Genomic DNA, 18,055 nt, shown 5'->3' on the forward strand with positions numbered 1-18,055 from the left:
TACTTTATATCAACGACTCAGAGGACTTACGTCAGCTTGCACTGATCTCTGATCCACGAACATTTTCCCCCGCCAAGCTCAGGCTGGAGTGCTCTAATCAGGATGGATCCCTGGATCGAAAGGAGACTAAAGGGAGTCATACAGTACGAAAGAGGCGAACTCTGCGATATCCGTGACACCACGAGTGGAGAAGTCAAGAAGCATACAGATAACGAGAGTACCTTCTACGGATTGTGGAACGGATTGCTGGACGCAACTTTCCATCGCAGCCTTGGGTACAAGCATGTTAGCCAACCTGGAGTTGACGACTTGGCTCCAGACTTTTGCGTTTATTCAAGGGAACCGATCAGCGCCCCTCTATGTTGTGCGTGATCGTGGAGGTCAAGAATACAAGCACATTGTCGCAGGCAGAAGCAAGGGAGCAATTGCAACACTATTTTCGAAGATCAGAGGGAGATGTGGGGTATCCACGACTGGATGTTATCTTTGGCATCACAGCTTGGGGTTGGAAATGGGAACTTTGGCAGCATCGCACTGGCGCTACCAGAGGAATGTTGCTGAATGAGTATGAAGATTGTTTGGCTGAGGCCAGTGCGGAGAGCTTTGTCAGACTCAGGGACAGTGTGGATAAGTCTCTTTCTCCCGTATCTCATATCAGCACTGCTCCGGCGCCGGGGACTCCATTGCCTATTCGGGAGCCTGATACACACAACACCCACGAAGCAAGGACCCCAGCAACCTTCAAATTGTGTGCTTCCGATGTGTTGCGCCAGAACTTATCGTGTTGGAATACGAATCCCATGATTTAGGGAAGTATCTTCTGGGACAGGAAATAAATCATGAATATCATCTCTATGGTTGCTACGGAGGTATCTTGGACGCTATCTTTCCGCGGCTATATGGGAAAAGAGTCATCCCACAATGTGCACTTAGGCGCTACGGTTCGCGTTATCCCTCTACCCAGATTTCACGGTTACTACTCGCCGTAATGAGTCCGAACCACCCCTTATTTTCTTTATTGTTGAAATCAAAGCGAAGACTACCGACACGGCAAAAGCTGTCAAACAGCTCGAGGAATACATGCAGGACGCAGCAGAGCGCAATACAACGACTGACGTATTCTATGGTCTCGCCGCGGCTGGATTCGAGTGGCAAGTTTTTGAATGCAAGAGGCGGGGTTATGGAGTTACACGAGTTTTTGGGGATGATGATTGCTTCTCAGAGGCATCTTCATTACAGTTTCTCCAACTTGTGGAAGCGGTAGACAGTGCGATTGACATAAACGCGTTCACGTCATCTGGAAGTGCTGGCGAGAGCGTCAGGTCATCACCAGAGAACCCTTTTCAGCGAGCACCCACGTACCTCCACGAAGGTTTGTCCTAGCATCTCCCTTCATACATATGGATCAAGATGAGAACATGCCACCTAGAAGCAACTCTGTATCACATCAGAGGTGATAATCTAGAGGGGAGGCTTCTCAGAGCACAGGCTGGCGCTGGGAGTTCTTCTGATGGTTCACAACAGGATCGCTCTGATGATTCCCCTACACCAGCGGGGCCCCAACGCTGAGGAGAGGCCCGCTTTGTCAACTTTCTGGAAATATGAGGGCTACGATCATGGCCAAGTCCGAAATCGAACGAAGATACAACATGTACAACATTCGGAATCGTGTCAGCTAGCAGTAAAGCTATCCCCTCTTTTTTTGGTGGACCCGCCCGTAACTTTTGCTGAGTAGGTTTAGTTTGTGTGTGGTCGGGGGCGTTACCCTCCGGGGGATGTGGTTGTACTTGTTTCTTATAGGTTAAGTGTCGTTTCCTGAAACTCCGCCGCGGACATGTGATACGATCCTGCCAGCACGTGTGAACAAGAATGAATAAGTGAAGAATGAATTGGAGGGTGGGAAAGTGAAAATTCCCACGAATTCCTGACTTGAAGGTGTCCCACCATGGCACGGACCGAATGAGTCCGTTCATCCGTTTCGGGCTCCACCTATTACTCATCACCTGATCGCAGTAAGAAGGCCATAGAAACCCCCCTGTTATATAGGCCTCTTAGATAGGGAAACCGCGTTCCAGTGCATGCACCGGTGCACTGGTGCACCAGTACTTACATGCAAAAGCTTTTACGGAGGGGCCCGAAGGGCCCGAGAAGCTCTGGGGTGCCCGTGACCAATTCTTTCAATTACAATACAATCCACAGCGTCAAATGTATTGCCGGCGTCGTCTTCCGATCCGTCGTCATCGCCGCTGCCGTTGTCGACAACATCTTCACAAGTTTCGCATATTTTCCTCTTTGTTCTTTTCTTGCTTGCATTGTTACTCTTGCTAATGCCATGTATCAACCCTATCGCCATTGATATGGTAATTATTACACTGATTCCAATCCTATACTCTCCAACACATTCACAGTCCCTCCAATAACGTAGCGATAGTCCTGGTTATCACCATTGACGTCTCCACTCTCATCATGCCAGTTATCCAATCCCTGTGCTTCTTTGTCTTGAGAATCAGCCTGAGGGTCTTGCGCGGAGCGCCCTTGGCAGTTTGACAAGAGGGAGGTGTTGGGTGAATGGAAGACCGTGTCCCATGAGCCCTAAAGCGCCAGAGGAATGGAAATTGGGCAGGGGATATAAAAGCAAAAAAGGATAATCCAGGCCACACCACCTTATGTCCAAGCCATATTAAGCGCCATCAGTTATTGTTGAGCTTCTAACAACGGAATGGTTAAGCTGAAAGCCTGTAAATTTGATCCAAACACCAGCTTTGGGACACACAAACACGCCACAGAGGGTAGATCAGACAGGGTATAAACATACTGAGTGATGTACAGAGCGGTATAGAGTGTATTATTAAATTCAATTCATACACATGCGCGCGATTAATTCAACACCGTCTGTCATGAATATTCCCCAGGGTCTACTAACCTCTCACCTGGGTTTGTAATCGGCCAAGATGGTTGGCCATAACATATGTATGGTTTTGTCACTTGCCTATGTTATCCTGCTAGTGAAGGTGTTGGAATTTCAGGGGTGACCGACGGCGCTTAATGTGGCTGGGCCATATAGCGATAAGGTGGTGTAGCCAGAACTGTTCTGCTCTTTCATTCTCAATCACTACATCTCCCATGCTTTCAACTTTGCACATAAATACTTCTTTCAAACCCTCTTTGTTCGCTGTTGTGAAGCTGATTGTACGCCACTATTAATGTCTTCCCTTTTTGCTAGTGTGCTTGCACCTCTCTCTCCATCATTCACCCATCACTTCTCATCATGCCCCCTTTACTGCCCACTTGTGCAGTCGGTCGCTTTTTCTAACCGCTTTGTACCTTGCACACTGTTGTCATTTTGAACAATAACAACTCGACTGGCACTGATGCCAAGGTTAATATAATAAATTATGTTGCCAGCGGGGAGACATAAGTAAATGTAGGTAGGAGGATGAACAAAGAAAATATGCGAAACTTGTGAAGATGTTGTTGACAACGACAGCGGCGATGACGACGGATCGGAAGACGACGCCGGCAATACATTTGACGCTGTGGATTGTATTGTAATTGAAAGAATTGGTCACGGGCACCCCAGAGCTTCTCGGGCCCTTCGGGCCCCTCCGTAAAAGCTTTTGCATGTAAGTACTGGTGCACCGGTGCACCGGTGCATGCACTGGAACGCGGTTTCCCTATCTAAGAGGCCTATATAACAGGGGGTTTCTATGGCCTTCTTACTGCGATCAGGTGATGAGTAATAGGTGTCGGGCTCAGGTTTGGGTCCGGATAGTCTTAAATTCCGAGATACAAGTACCAAAAACTTCAAAAGTTTGACGCTCCCACCCCACCCCTTTCCACTGGTTTTCATCATACCATGTTCAGGATCGATCAGCCCATTCTCGTCGACACAGAGGACCCAGAATATTACGCAGAGCTTCTCTCCAAGACTCACCGACCCCCAAATTGGCGCCTACTGTCCAATGAAACACTTTGTTCAGGCATCCCCGGCATTCAGGATGTCGATGACCCTCTCTCCCAGCGCATACGGACACTTCTCGATGTAGTCGCCGATATCTCACTCTGTAAACGAGGAAACGTCTCCGCTACGATGGCCTGCATAAAGGCCAATAAAGACGCTCTAGAAACGCAAATATACATCACTTTCAACCACAAAGATGATGGCGCGGCTAGAAATTGTCTTGTTCACCTACAGTCTATCTTTGATATACTTTCCCGTGTCCCCTACCGGTCACATGGAGTAGACAGCTCCCCGAAGGATATCTCGAGCGAGTTAGAAGGGAGCTTATTTGAAATCTGCAGAACCATTCACAATTACTCGTTCGACATTTTTGCGTATCGCGTTAACAAGCGCAAGCACAAGCTTTCCGACATTCGGAGGTACATTGAACAGGATGAGCATCAATTCAATTCGCGCCAGCGTTCCAAGTTGTTGGGGTTCTTATCGCATGTGGGGTTCATCATTAAGGTTGTTGCCAATGCACAAACAACGAAGCAACTTTCTAGCAATTTTATATGCGGGCTTGTAAAGACGTATTCGTTCTGGAAGAAGAATAGCCTTCTTCCCAAAGAAGGGCTTGCTGACAATGCGGTTACATTGCTTGACCACGTGGATGCATGGCTGGCTGACAGTGCGTGATATGACACTTGGATGGTCGCTCTCACCTGAATCTACATCTTTTTAGCCCACGGCATAGGTTTCCGGCTTCGACGTTGGGCGGTGAAGATCATGTCGTTTGTGATCTCGGCCGACAGGCTCTTTACCTTGACCCAGTCGCGCCGCCTCCGCAAATTTCTAGATGGGACCTTCGTAATTAAACCCCTTCCATGCCCAGCCACGACTCCGTATCGTTGCAATCTTTCTTCAGAGAACATACGAGTGGCTCTGGATGCCGCGCTGCACCAAACCAAATACTCTACTGCGGAGTGGGATGAGGAGCGCGAATCGTTCACTGTGTTGCTTCGGGATAAACTGGAGGATTCGGAGGCGTGCCGGAAACCCACGGTCCACGCTGAGCTAGTCATGATTACAGCATTGTTCAAGGGCGAACTCCAGGAAGTTTTACCCTACATCGGGGTCTCTAAACTTTCCTGCATGATGTGCATCCACTATATCCAGGCCCTCAATGAGGTTACGGGAAAACGGATCGCTGTCAAAGGTTCTCATCGAAAGGCTTACCCTGGGTGGTCCTGGCCCAGTCTTCCTTCCCACGACAGGGAAGTTCGTAGAGCCCTTTTACAACTTAACAGACAGCAGCTCTGGAGCGATTTCAACTTGCATGTAGAATCCCGTAGAGGTTCCAATAGCAGCATGGGATATGGCGTTCCGGGATTTGAAACAGTTGCAACGGAGGATGATATTAGAGCAATATTCTCTCTTGAACTCGGTCGTCCTGTCGATGCCCTTCGTCTGTATGTGTAAAGTTGTGCTCAGCGAAATTGCAAATGATTATGTAGTTTCGATTGAAAGGGTCTCGAATCATGACAGCGATAGCCCCGACAACCGCCGAGACTTCAAATTTTGAAGAGAACCGGTAAAATACAGAGACAGGGGTGGAGCGACACAGGCTTGCGAGTATTAAGATGACTGCAGAACGACGCAGCCTACATCAGGAATCGTGCAATGACAACTGGAAAAATGCCATACAAAGCCATGTTCAACAGGAAGCCAGACACATCCCGCCTCTGCCAATTTGGATGCGACGTATATGTACTAGACGGAACACGCTCCAAATCGAACTTGACCCCAAAGCAATCAAAGGAACTTTCGTCGGTTTCGAAGATGGTCTAAGAGCAATCAGACACTATGACCCAACTGCGTGCGATAGCGAACTATAGGTTTTTGGATGGACAGGGTAATGAAAAGGGAAATGTGGATGTAGAAGGGATCTTAGAATTATTTGGGCAGGAGGAGAGGGATGGCGGTGATGATGAAGGGGAAAAACCAGCCTGTGATTAGGGGGGGAGGGATAGAGAACAAAACCAATCACTTGCCTGAGGAACACCAGAGAAGCCAGCAAAAAGCCCACTAACCCGTATCCAACAGGCCGACGCTCAGTCCTATGACCTAGAGAGGATCTCGACTATAAGCTCCTGAACAATCCAACCGTGCGAAAACCAGCGGAAAGGCCGACAAACACACCCTCAGGCACAGAAGAGCTTGAGCCGGGAGCGCGACAGGAGATCGCACCGTTCGCGCTCGCACTACTTACATGCCAGTCAGCAACACTGGGGATGCCTCAGACCCTGACCGAGGCACAGAGATCACCGGAGTGGGCGGCATGGAAGGAGGCGATGGACCAAGGAATGAATCAACTGAGGAACATGGAAAATGGAAGCTGGTGGGCTTACCGTTGGGAAGAAAACCAGTGGGGTGCAGATGGGTGTACTCCATGAAATTTGACGCTGATGGCAACCCCGTCCGGCATAAAGCCTGTCTCGTTGCCAAGGGTTACTCAAATCCCAGGGCAAGACTTCGATCAGACGTTCGTCCCTGTGAGGCGCCTAGACTCCTCATAGCCATCGCTGCTATATGCAACCTGGAAGTGAGTGTCCTGGACGCTTATCTGTATGGGAAATTAGACGAACCCTCTACGGAACAACCGAAGGGTTTAACACGGGACGCCATGAGTGTGCCGACTCCTGCATGCTCTATATTAAACAGTCTGGGCGTGCATGGAACAGAACTCTCGATACATACCTTAAGTCCCTAGGATACAGATGCCTTAAGTAACACCGACTACTGTGTTTATATTAGGCAAGAGCCACCTACGATGATTCGCAGTTCTACTCCTTGGTCAGTGGTCTCCCACTTTTTCCTCGTGTTCCTCCTTTTGTACGGAATAAGGCGGAGTCATCTACCGACATACTAAATATGTCGAAGTCTTGTGATCATACATCCGTAGGATTCTTGAGAGATTCGGCTGCCATTAGCGACCTCTTCGAACACACGACCCTATACCGTGAGGCGATTGGGGCGCTCCTACACGTGTCAATGGCTATGAGACCTGACATCACCTACACAGTCCAGGCGCTAAGCCAATTCTGCTCACAATTTTCCAACAACCACTGGAAAGCTGTGAAAAGTATCTTCAGATATCTCTGCGGCACAGAAGATCTATCATGTACGACAATTTGAATGGATACGTATCAGGCTTCTCAGATGCCGGCTGGGGGCCGTCCCCGATCGACCGAAGATCGGTATCAGGATACATCTTGGCGGGGCTGGGGATTGGTTGTCCAAAAAGCAACTGACGGTAGTCCTGCACATGGCAAGCTCGGATACTACACAGGCTATGGTTAAGGAATCTATTAAATTTATACAACCCTTCCCTGCTGAACTCAATAACCAATCAGCCATCGCGCTAGCCTCCAATCCCCATTTCCATGCCCGATCGAAACACAGACATACGCCACCACTTCATACGCACCTGCATCGAAAATGGAAAGGTGCAGTTGTTCTGGTGCCCGGCTGGTGAGATGAATGTAGACGTACTCACCAAGTGCCTAAGTTCCATCACTTTTGCAGCGAGTTGGGTGGCCAAGGGTGGCCAATTTTGTTTATGTTAAGTGTCACAAAGTCACAACGTTGGATGCCGACCCCCATATCTAAAATTTCGAAAGTTTGACCCTTTCTGAAGCTCCCATCCGTAATCACTATCTCACCTCCCACCTGAGCACCCCTTGCTACTGGTTTTCATCATACCATGCCCAGGATCAGCCAGCCCGTTCTCGTCGGCACAGAGGACCCAGAATATTATGCAGAACTTCTCTCCAAGACTTACAGACTCGCAAATCGGCGCCTACTGTCCAATGAAACACTTTGTTCAGACATCCCCAGCATTCAGGATGTCGATGGCTCCCTCTCCCAGTGCCTACGGAGAATTCTCGATGTAATCGCTGATATCTCACTCTGCAAACGAGGAAACGTCTCTGCTACGATGGCCTGCGTAAAGGCCAATAAAGACGCTCTAGAAACGCAAGTATACATCACTTTCAACCACAAAAATGATGGCGCGGCTAGCAGTTGTCCCATTCACCTACAGTCTATCTTTGATATGCTTTCCCGTGTCCCCTACAGGTCACATGGAGTAGACAGCTCCCCGAAGGATATCTCGAGCGAGTTAGAAGGGAGCTTATTTGAAATCTGCAGAACCATTCACAATTACTCGTTCGACATTTTTGCGTATCGCGTTAACAAGCGCAAGCACAAGCTTTCCGACATTTGGAAGTACATTGAGCAGGATGGGGGTGAATTCGATCTGCGCCAGCGTACCCTGTTGTTGAATTTCTTATCGCATGTGGGGACCATTATTGAGGTTGTTGCCAATGCACAAACAACGAAGCAACTTTCTAGCAATTTTATATGCGGGCTTGTAAGGATGTATTCGATTTGGACGAAGAATGGCCTTCTTCCCAAAGAAGGGCTTGCCAGCAATGTGGTTACATTGCTTGATCGCGCGGATGCGTGGCTGGCTGCCAGTGTGTGATATGACACTTAGATGGTCGCTCTCACCTGAATCTACATCTTTTTAGCCCACGGCATAGGTTTCTGGCTTCGACGTTGGGCGGTGAAGATCATGTCGTTTGTGATCTCGGCCGATAGGCTCTTTATCTTGACCCAGTCGCGCCGCCTCCGCAAATTTCTAGATGGGACCTTCGTAATTAAACCCCTTCCATGCCCAACCACGACTCCATATCGTTGCAATCTTTCTTCAGAGAACATACGAGTGGCTCTGGATGCTGCGCTGCACCAAACCAAATACTCTACTGCGGAGTGGGATGAGGAGCGCGAATCACCCATTGCGTTGCTTCACGATAAACTGAGGCGTACCACCGGAAACCCACGGTCCACGCTGAGCTAGCCATGATTACGGCAATGTTCAAGGGCGAACTCCAGGAGGTTCTACCCTACATCGGGGTCTCTAAACTTTCCTGCATAATGTGCATCCACTATATCCAGGCCTTCAATGAGGTTATGGGGAAACAGATCGCTGTCAGAGGTTCTCACGGAAAGGCATACCCTGGATGGTTCTGGCCCAGTCTTCCTTCCCATAACAGAGAAGTTTGTAGGACCTTTTTAGAGCTTAGCAGACAGCAGCTCGGGAGCGATTTCGACTTGCATCTAGGATGTGGTAGAGGGCGACTCGGTTCTGATAGCAGCGTGGGCGCACCGGGACATGAAACAGATGCAACGGAGGTGGTTATTAAAAAAATCTTCAGTGCTGAACTTGGTGAACCTGTGTAGTCTGTCCTGTCGATGCCCTTCACTAAAGTAGCCTTGCGATATTGAATGGGAGCCTGGTGCTCAGGGAAATTCAAAATGATTGCAATGTCGTTAAACTAGTGAGCAAGGGATGACACCGAAGTACAATAAACTCAACACAACTAGAAGACAGTGAAGTGAGATGGAAAACAAAAAATATTAATAACAACAAGGAAACCTAGAAAATACATATATACACATCCCAGACCGGCAATGTCGACCAGGGGGGAAAAAGCTCAGGCGGTACCAGGGCGGGCGTCGTGCTGACCTTGAGCCCTGGACTGTCGACCAAGAGCACCCAGTTGCCAAGCACGGCCTAGGCAATCGGGTTAAAAACGGGTAGTTCCGCGAGAACTAGGACAGTTCCTTAGAACATCCACACAGCCTACGAACCGTAGACTTGGTGTCCCACAAGAAGACTTGCAGAGTCATGGAGGTAAAGACCTCGCTACACGATTTAAGAACCCCCCTGACGAGGGCGCAGTCCGAACAGATAACCGTGTCCCAGCCCCCCACTCCCTTCCGAGCCCCGCTGACACCGGAAGACGACCAAATGACTGAGCCCCTGAGAAGGAAAACACCTGTCATCTCCATGAAAGGAGCCCCATTTACAGCAAGCGACAGAAAAAACCGCACACCTAATTTGGATGAATACTATTCAATATAATTCTGAATATATTGGAAACAGCTGATTGACAATGTAGGAAAATAATGAGTGCTAATCACCCCGTAACAATGGGCAACCACCAGCTAAGGATCTCCTTCCTGAAACCCGTGGCCGAGTGTTACATGCAAAACAAGCTAGGTTCCAGTTACGGGCGCCAAAATGAAGATTGTATTGGCACCCTGATTTACTGCCATTTTGGATCATCACGAGACCCGCCTGGGTCATTCATCCAAATTAGGTGTGCGGTTTTTTCTGTCGCTTGCTGTATTACCAACACTGATAACACGACAAAAGCCCCCCTCACCTTCACGTCCACCAGTGATGAACAAGAGAGCGAGAATGAGACGGAATCAAACGACTCCGACATACCCCAGCCAAGCCCCCTCCATAAAAAGGGATGACTGCACACCAAAGGGGACAGAAAAATGCTATTGATCAACGAGAATGAGTCTAGGAAACATGCAAGGTCCCCCACAGCTGCAAAGCTGCAAGGCCCCTCGAAGGCCCCCCCTTGCCAGCCTAGTCAGCCACCTAATGACGGCCTATAGAGGGGGGGCCGTTTGGCCTTCAAATGGGCCTAAAAGGGGGTATTTACTAGTGGATGTCCTGGACATCCTGGTGAAGACTGATCCATTCACCAGGACGTCCCCAGGACGTCCTAGGATGTCCTAGGATGTCCTGGGATGATTCTATAATTCAATCAAATTCAATCAAATGCTTCTGTGATTCAATCAAATTTGTATTATTCAGGGTAGACATTCAAAACATAATGCCGCAATTGAATCTGATTTCCCATGACAATCCTCAGGCTGCTCAACTGTCTGTGCACAATGCTGGCCACTGTCTGAAGGGGTGTCAACACTGTTTCCCACGTCCCCAACACACTTTATGCAGATGGATAGCCCCTTTGAATAGCTTCCAGAATATATATTTTGAGACTGAATTGACCAATAAATCATCGAGAAAAACGCAAAATACTTTTTTGGACGCGAGTCTTTTGGGTTAGTGTGGCTGTCCACCTCATGTCTGTGCACAGTGCTGGTCATTGTCCGGAGGGGTGTCCAGACTGTTTCCCACGGTGTCAACACACTTTGCGTAGTTGGATAGCCCCTTCAAATAGCTTCCAGAATATATAATTTGAGACTAAATTGACAAGCAAGTTATTGAGAAAAATGCAAAATACTTTTTTGGACACGAGTCTTTGGGATATCAGTGACCCGGGAATTTCGATGACTTCGATGACTGTCAGTGAAATTTAGTGGCCCAAGCACTATCCCAAAGACTCGCATCCAAAAAAGTATTTTGCATTTTTCTCAATAACTTGCTTGTCAATTTAGTCTCAAATTAGGAAGCTATTTGAAGGGGCTATCCAACTACGCAAAGTGTGTTGACACCGTGGGAAACAGTCTGGACACCCCTCCGGACAATGACCAGCACTGTGCACAGACATGAGGTGGACAGCCACACTAACCCAAAAGACTCGCGTCCAAAAAAGTATTTTGCGTTTTTCTCGATGATTTATTGGTCAATTCAGTCTCAAAATATATATTCTGGAAGCTATTCAAAGGGGCTATCCATCTGCATAAAGTGTGTTGGGGACGTGGGAAACAGTGTTGACACCCCTTCAGACAGTGGCCAGCATTGTGCACAGACATTGAGTTGGACAGCCACACTAACCCAAAGACTCGCGTCCAAAAAGTATTTTGTGTTTTTCTCGATAATTTATTGGTCAATTCAGTCTCAAAATATATATTCTGGAAGCTATTCAAAGGGGCTATCTATCTGTGTAAAGTGTGTTGGGGCCGTGGGAAACAGTGCTGACACTCCTTCAGACAGTGACCAGTATTGTGCACAGACATTAAATAAGTTGGACAGCCACCATCAAAAGACTCGTGTCCAAAAAAGTATTTTGCGTTTTTCTCAATAATTTATTGGTCAATTCAGTCTCAAAATATATATTCTGGAAGCTATTCAACTATGTAAAGTGTGTTCAGACCGTGGGAAACAGTGTTGACATCCCTCTAGACAGTGGTCAGCATGCGCACAGACCATGGGATGGACGAGTATGGCATTCCGGGACAATTTGCAACCATTGAATCAAACTGAATTAGGACATCTGAGGACGTTTGCAACAAATGAATGAAACTGAATGGCCAGGATGTCCTAGGATGTTTATAGTGAAAAAGGCCTTTTAGGCCCCATGCAAACGTCCTGAGGTCCCCCCTATAAAGGCCCACATAGTGGTTGTCCAAGGTGGTCTTTAACCCTGGCCTGAGTGGCCATCTGACCACCCTAAAGAACATCCATCCTACAGAATACCCCCCAACCCAAAGCCTGGTAACGGATGGCGACCTATCCCCAATCATCACCGATGACCCGGCCTATGTACCCATAAATGCCGAAAAGCCCAATGACGGCAAAAGGGACCTTGACTGGATGCCTCTTGGGGCCTCCCTAGAAAACTTCTATGCCCATGGCCTCTGCCCTTCCCGCCTCCTTGAAGGGGCCAACCCCCAATGGGCCCTAGCCTGGCTGGAAAAACCTAATGCCATTCTGGCCATGCCCCTAGATGCCGCTCACAGCGAAGAGAATGCAAGTGACTTCCAAACAAATATGGAAGACTTCCTTGAAAGGGCCTTCCCCAACCAAGTCAGAGAAGTAAGTGTCATTCCTCCAATCCCCATCGATATAAAACACGGTGGTATCATCCAGTATGCCCAGCCATGGGGTTTTCTAATCAATGGTCTCAATCCCCAATACCGCGACCTTCTTGTGCGCAAACACCTCTGGATATGTCTAACCTTCAGGTTCATTGCGATCGAAACCATATTCAGACCTTCAACATTTACTGCCTCAATCATCGGAATGGGGAAAAGACTCAAAGCTGTGAACAATATCAAAGAAGCGATCCAACAAACAATTAAAGACCCACTCAGGAGATTTGTGCCGTTTCTAATTGGTGCAAGCCTAACCACCAAGCAAATTGACAACATTGTAGATAGCATCAGAATCATCCCACGAGGATATGGCTCAAATGGGAAAGTGTCATATCCATACAATCCCGACCTCCGCTCCGGGCTCCCGGAACTCCGAACTCCGACTTCCGGAGCCCTACTTCCCTTCCGTCACCTTCTCCTTGCCGACTCCCAAGAGGTTATCCCACCTCCGGCTCGGACACCACCTTCGGTTAGACTCCGGAACATTCCAGGTCCGACCCCAACCTCGACACCTTCCAGATGAGTACGCAAAACCTATGCTCCCGACTCCGGACCTCCGCTCCGGTATCCCATTCACGTCTTGTCTCCAGAACCTCCGGTCTTAGCTCCGACCTCGGACTTTGACCCCACCTCCGCTTATACCCATTGTATTGGTTAGCCCATTCCATTTAATTACCTTTGCCAATATTCCGGAGTTTAACCTCCGAGTTCGGACTTTCCGGACTTACTCCGGACCTTGCAACTATTGCATTGTCCATTTCAATTCCGCTATTCTCCCTCATTCCTATTTGGGCTGCTGCTTCCTTTCTATTCAGTCAGCTAGCCATTCCCGACTCCCATCCTCCTTCCTTCCTTCTTGGGCCTTGGCCCTTCATTCCTCCCTTGGGAATGTCAGGGACGCGTCCGGGGTCGAGAGGGCCCAGGGGTAATATCTGGCACTGAGGCCATCGCGGGGTGTGGAGCGGGTGTGCGTACTGGCGGGCCCGATCCGGGACAGTGGTCCCTGGCCACTCAGACTGAAGTGGAGAATGTGTTATTATTATTAAAGGGGAAAACTATACTACTTACCTGAAGTGGAGAATGTGAGAAGAAGGTTACTTCTTCGGTTCCCACTTCAGGTACATTTATGTACATGCGGCTTGAGTCACATGACAGGTGCCACGTCATCCTTGGAGGCAGCCGCAGGCATCCGGGTGTCCCTGTGGGGGATCCCGAGAGCGTCCGCTACATGTGCGCGTGCTGGGCACAGCGGGAAGCCGTCCGGGGTGTGTGGGCCAGACGGGTCAATAGTACATCGATACAAAGGAAGGTGGTCCGTGTAGATAGAAAGAAATAAACAGGAAGAGGAAGATGAGAAGAATGAAATAAAGAAAGGGGAAAGAAGAGGGAAAAGAAAGGGGAGGAGAGGGAGGAAGGAGGGGGGAGGGGGATAGACAGCGGGGAGCGGGTGTGGTGTGGCTGGGTGGGCCTGGGTGGGCCTGGGTCAGGCGGGTGTGCCCTGACAGGGAAACACCATTGAGTCAAACACTTGACCCTCGGTGTTGTTCCTCTTTCCATCTCCCTTTGTCTCCTTTTGTCCTACCCTTGTTCCTTTTGATTCCGGACCCCTCCTTATATACAATGTACCTAGTAACTTGTAACCTCAGTCCGAAATCGACTTGAATTCCCCCAAGAGACTTTCCCTCTGCTAGATCCGAAATTAGGGACCCCCAGGACAACCAGCAATGGCACAGCGCTCCACCTGAGTCGCTGAGGCTGAGGTCCTTCCATGCTAAGTCTCCGATTCCATTCCGGAGTCGTCCGAATCCGCCCATTCTAACAGAAAGAACCCGAGGGCGACCCTGAAGAAAAAAGAAACCCAACCTCCAACAAATCTGTGACCATGTGGGAGCTCCACATAGACCCCCCATTCAGGGCTCTCAAGGAGGCTGTCAGGGCACGGCCTAACCGGCTACCCTGACTCCCTATGTGTCATATCCGTGCATACCTGACCCCGACCTGACTTCCGGACCTCCACCCTCTTCACCTCCGGAGTCATAACCTACCGCTGCCGTTCCAATACTCACCTTCGGTCTTGGCAACACACCCCTCCTCTTACCTCTCCGACCCTTTCTCCGTCCGTTCCGATACTCATCTCGGACCGAACATCGCCCCACTCGCCACCCTTCCTACAACTCCGCTCCCCCTCACAACACCTCCACCCTCCCGTCATCCCCCTACGCTTCCCCCGTCCGTTCCGATACTCACCTTCGGACCTGACTACTCTCCTTTCCGCCACTCCCTCTTCCTTACCTGTCCCCTCTCTCCTCCTTCTGTTACCCTTCCGCCAAGTTACGACCGTCCACCGCTGCTCCGTACTTCACACTCGGACACCGTTTGTACCTTACTCCGAGCCTCCGTCATAGTCCCTACCTCGGACTTTGACTCCACCTCGGTCTTAGTCCATTGCATTGGTGACCTCATACTACGTAAACACCATTGCCAATATTCCTCAGACTTCCAACCCCGCCTCCGTAAGCTCCGTAAGCTCCGCAACCCCCGAGCTTCGCGGACCGCCTCCGGCACTCTCGCCGTTCTGTAATGTATTTCTCGCAATTCCCCCTCATCCCTATTTGGACTACTGCTTCCTTCTATTCTAGCCAGTTAGTCATCACCCCCACTTCCCCTCATCCTCCTGCCCCTCTGGGCCTCGCCCTCTCTACCTCCTTTCGGATGTATCACAGGTCTTGCCCTGTGACCTTCGGTACCGCTCCGCTCCCTTCACCCTTTGTTCCCGTTCGGACGTCTTCGTTCCGATTCGGTCACCCTTTGTTCTCCTTGTGCTTTTGCCCCTTCTTTATATATCGGCGCTTGTACATACTCGTCTGGTTTCAGTCCGAAATCGACCTGAAATGCCCCCAAGAGACTTCCTGCTCACCTACTGTGAAATTAAGGACCAAATGGACAAACAGCAATGGCACAGCGCTCCGCTTGAGTCGCTGAGGCCAAGGTCCCTCCACGCTAAGTCTCCGATTCCACTCTGGAGTCGTCCGTTTCCGCCCGTTCTAACACTATGCTGGAAGGGAGTTGCCGTAAGACGATCCGGAGTGATCTGAAGAATGCAGGTAATCTCGCTTAGCTCTCGCTTAGCTCCCGCTTCTATCTTCCATCCACATGTCACCCCTTTCCCACACCTCGCTTACGATTATCCAAATGAATAGCTATCTTTTCATGTCGTCATTCTATCGGCTGTTTCTTATCTCGCTTGTAGCCGCACTCTAGTGGATAGCGGTATCCATGTATATAAGCCCTATCTCTGCTGAAGGTGGCACTTCAGCGTTAACAATGACTAGGATTCTCGGGAACATCCTTATCGTCGTGAACTGACATGCAGTCCCTGACAGAGGCCCATGAAACCCCGCATGACAAGTGGACCCAGATCTTCAGTCACACTACTTTCACGAATGACAAAACCCAGGCAGGACACGCCTTCTCCAGACCAAGGTCTTGCCACACCTGTAAAGCCACGGACCACTTCTTCCATATGTGCCCTATCCATTCCCACCCGGCCTGGAAGCAACGATATCTGAAACAACAAGGTGACCTGGAGGACAGTGAACCCTTCCCAAGCTCCAGCAGGGGCGTGAACCGACCTTTGCTCCCCTCATACCCATCCTACCAACGTGGAAGAGGTTGTGGACAACCTCGCCAATATGGCCCACACTTCCTGAAGTATGATCCACCTAAGCTCAACTTCGACTAGGTATGGACCCCTAGACCCCCCTCCCCCAATCAAGGAGAGTCTGGTAACCAGGTGGGGATGGAAAGCCCCCGCGCAGTAAAATGTAATAAAATGAATTTACATGACAGCGTAGCCACATATGCCCCACTGTGAATAGCTACACCCCTTAACCCCGCCTGGACAGTTGCCAATCCATGATGGGTAGAACAACACAAAAACCGTGAAGAGAGACAAGGCCGCAAAAGCCTTGCAACCCACATGAGACACAGGAAAGAACAAAAGTAACCAATCATCTACTGATCAGCCCATCACCCCGCTGCAACAACCCCACACGAAAACACCTAAGAACTCAACAAATCACAACCACCTGACATCCCCATCCAAACACACCTCACCCAGGCCCCAACCACGAACCTCTACTGTCATGGCTGACGGGCTCCACCATGATCCACAGTAAACCCAGCCCGCCCAAATATACTGGACCGAAAGGTAACAGGAAAGCGATGCTGGGCTATAACTTTCCCTGGGGATCGGCTATTCAGCCAGGCACTGACCCCAGCCCAAAAGCGGACGGAGCTGGTCTCCTCCCGCACTTGCCAACCTGTCCCCCTGGACTCAGCCTTGGACAATGGCCACACCCAAGACCTAAAACCCACCGGCTGTCAAACCAAAACCCAAAGCCCAATCAAAACCGTGCTACAGAACTCCACCCAAACAACAGACCATGCCCCCTAAAGAGGGTGACTGCTACACCGCCGGTAACACCCTCCATGACAGGGAACACGAGAAAGCAGGCGGAAGACCCCCACCCCCACCCAATCCCCAACATGAGAATTCCCCCACAGAAACCACAAAAACCACTCCCCCATGGAACAACATGGATAATGATTCCCTCTCCATCAAGCCCCTCTGCCTAAGAGGTGGCCTTGGCATATCACAAAAAGAAGGGGCCAACCTGAAGATCGGGGCCCTGAATATCAAAGGGGCAAACAGTCCCTCCACTAAACATAAATGGTCAACTATCCTATGTAAGATGAAACACGAGAAATTTGGCATTCTATGCCTCTCGGAAACCCACACTGACCAATTACAACAATCCCACCTGGACAACATGTACAAATCCGAGTGGAACATCACCCACTCCTTCAACCCAGATCACACCCGGTCTGGGGGAGTCGCTGTAATAATTAATAAAAATATTATTAAGAATAACCCTCTCAAAGTTATGGACATCATTCCTGGCCAGGCCCTCCTCACAGAAATCGAATGGCCAACAAACTCAACCATGAACATCCTAACTATCTACGCCCCAAATATAAGCCCAAGAAACAACAACACCCAGTTCTGGAACGACCTCAACCAGAAACTCAACAGCACTCCAATCGATATCATGCTGGGCGACCTCAACATGGTGGAGGAAGCAATAGATAGATTACCCCCTCACCCCGACCCCGGAGCAACTGTGACAGCCTTTCGAAACTTCACCTCCATCAACGCTGTAGGAGAAATAACGGTCACACTATGGAAACCCATTATGTAAATATGCCAGATAAATCACAAAACCTCATACGACAAGTAGATATGAGAAAATAGAAGGACCTGAATTTTAACGAATTTTAACGAATTTTTATGAATTATTATGACTATATGCGATAAATTGAAAGAAAGAAAAATAGCAGAAATAC

At 49.4% G+C, this 18,055-nt stretch overlaps 4 protein-coding genes across 4 annotated transcripts; all 4 read left to right on the forward strand.

Annotated features, from left to right (window-relative positions):
• Nucleotides 1-47: 47 nt before the first annotated feature.
• On the forward strand, nucleotides 48-1,290 carry EI90DRAFT_3068229 (uncharacterized protein). Its single transcript, XM_039061082.1, has 2 exons — nucleotides 48-312; nucleotides 387-1,290. Exons 1-2 carry the CDS (start codon nucleotides 103-105, stop codon nucleotides 807-809), a joined length of 633 nt encoding a protein of 210 aa, XP_038913367.1. The 5' UTR covers nucleotides 48-102; the 3' UTR covers nucleotides 810-1,290.
• EI90DRAFT_3127228 (uncharacterized protein) lies at nucleotides 840-1,569 on the forward strand (the record flags this gene model as incomplete). Its single annotated transcript, XM_039063992.1, has 3 exons — nucleotides 840-869; nucleotides 934-1,372; nucleotides 1,430-1,569. The coding sequence occupies 3 exons, from the start codon at nucleotides 840-842 to the stop codon at nucleotides 1,567-1,569; spliced, it is 609 nt and encodes a 202-aa protein (XP_038913368.1).
• A 2,287-nt stretch (nucleotides 1,570-3,856) lies between these two features.
• EI90DRAFT_3127229 (uncharacterized protein) lies at nucleotides 3,857-5,422 on the forward strand (the record flags this gene model as incomplete). The annotated part of the gene is made up of 2 exons (XM_039063993.1): nucleotides 3,857-4,631; nucleotides 4,686-5,422. 2 exons carry the CDS (start codon nucleotides 3,857-3,859, stop codon nucleotides 5,420-5,422), a joined length of 1,512 nt encoding a protein of 503 aa, XP_038913369.1.
• Nucleotides 5,423-7,706: 2,284 nt separating this feature from the next.
• EI90DRAFT_3018263 (uncharacterized protein) lies at nucleotides 7,707-8,864 on the forward strand (the record flags this gene model as incomplete). The annotated part of the gene is made up of 2 exons (XM_039057212.1): nucleotides 7,707-8,481; nucleotides 8,536-8,864. The coding sequence occupies 2 exons, from the start codon at nucleotides 7,707-7,709 to the stop codon at nucleotides 8,862-8,864; spliced, it is 1,104 nt and encodes a 367-aa protein (XP_038913370.1).
• Nucleotides 8,865-18,055: the final 9,191 nt, after the last annotated feature.

Source organism: Cantharellus anzutake (genome assembly GCF_015039405.1).
Source record: "Cantharellus anzutake strain C23 chromosome Unknown EI90scaffold_42, whole genome shotgun sequence".
Classification (NCBI taxonomy): Eukaryota; Fungi; Basidiomycota; class Agaricomycetes; order Cantharellales; family Hydnaceae; genus Cantharellus; species Cantharellus anzutake.

Coding starts and splice junctions, on each gene's coding strand:
- EI90DRAFT_3068229 (XM_039061082.1), top strand. CDS start 103: ATGGATCCCTGGATCGAAAGGAGACTAAAGGGAGTCATACAGTACGAA. Junction 313..386: donor AACCTGGAGTTGACGACTTG/GCTCCAGACTTT, acceptor GTGGAGGTCAAG/AATACAAGCACATTGTCGCA.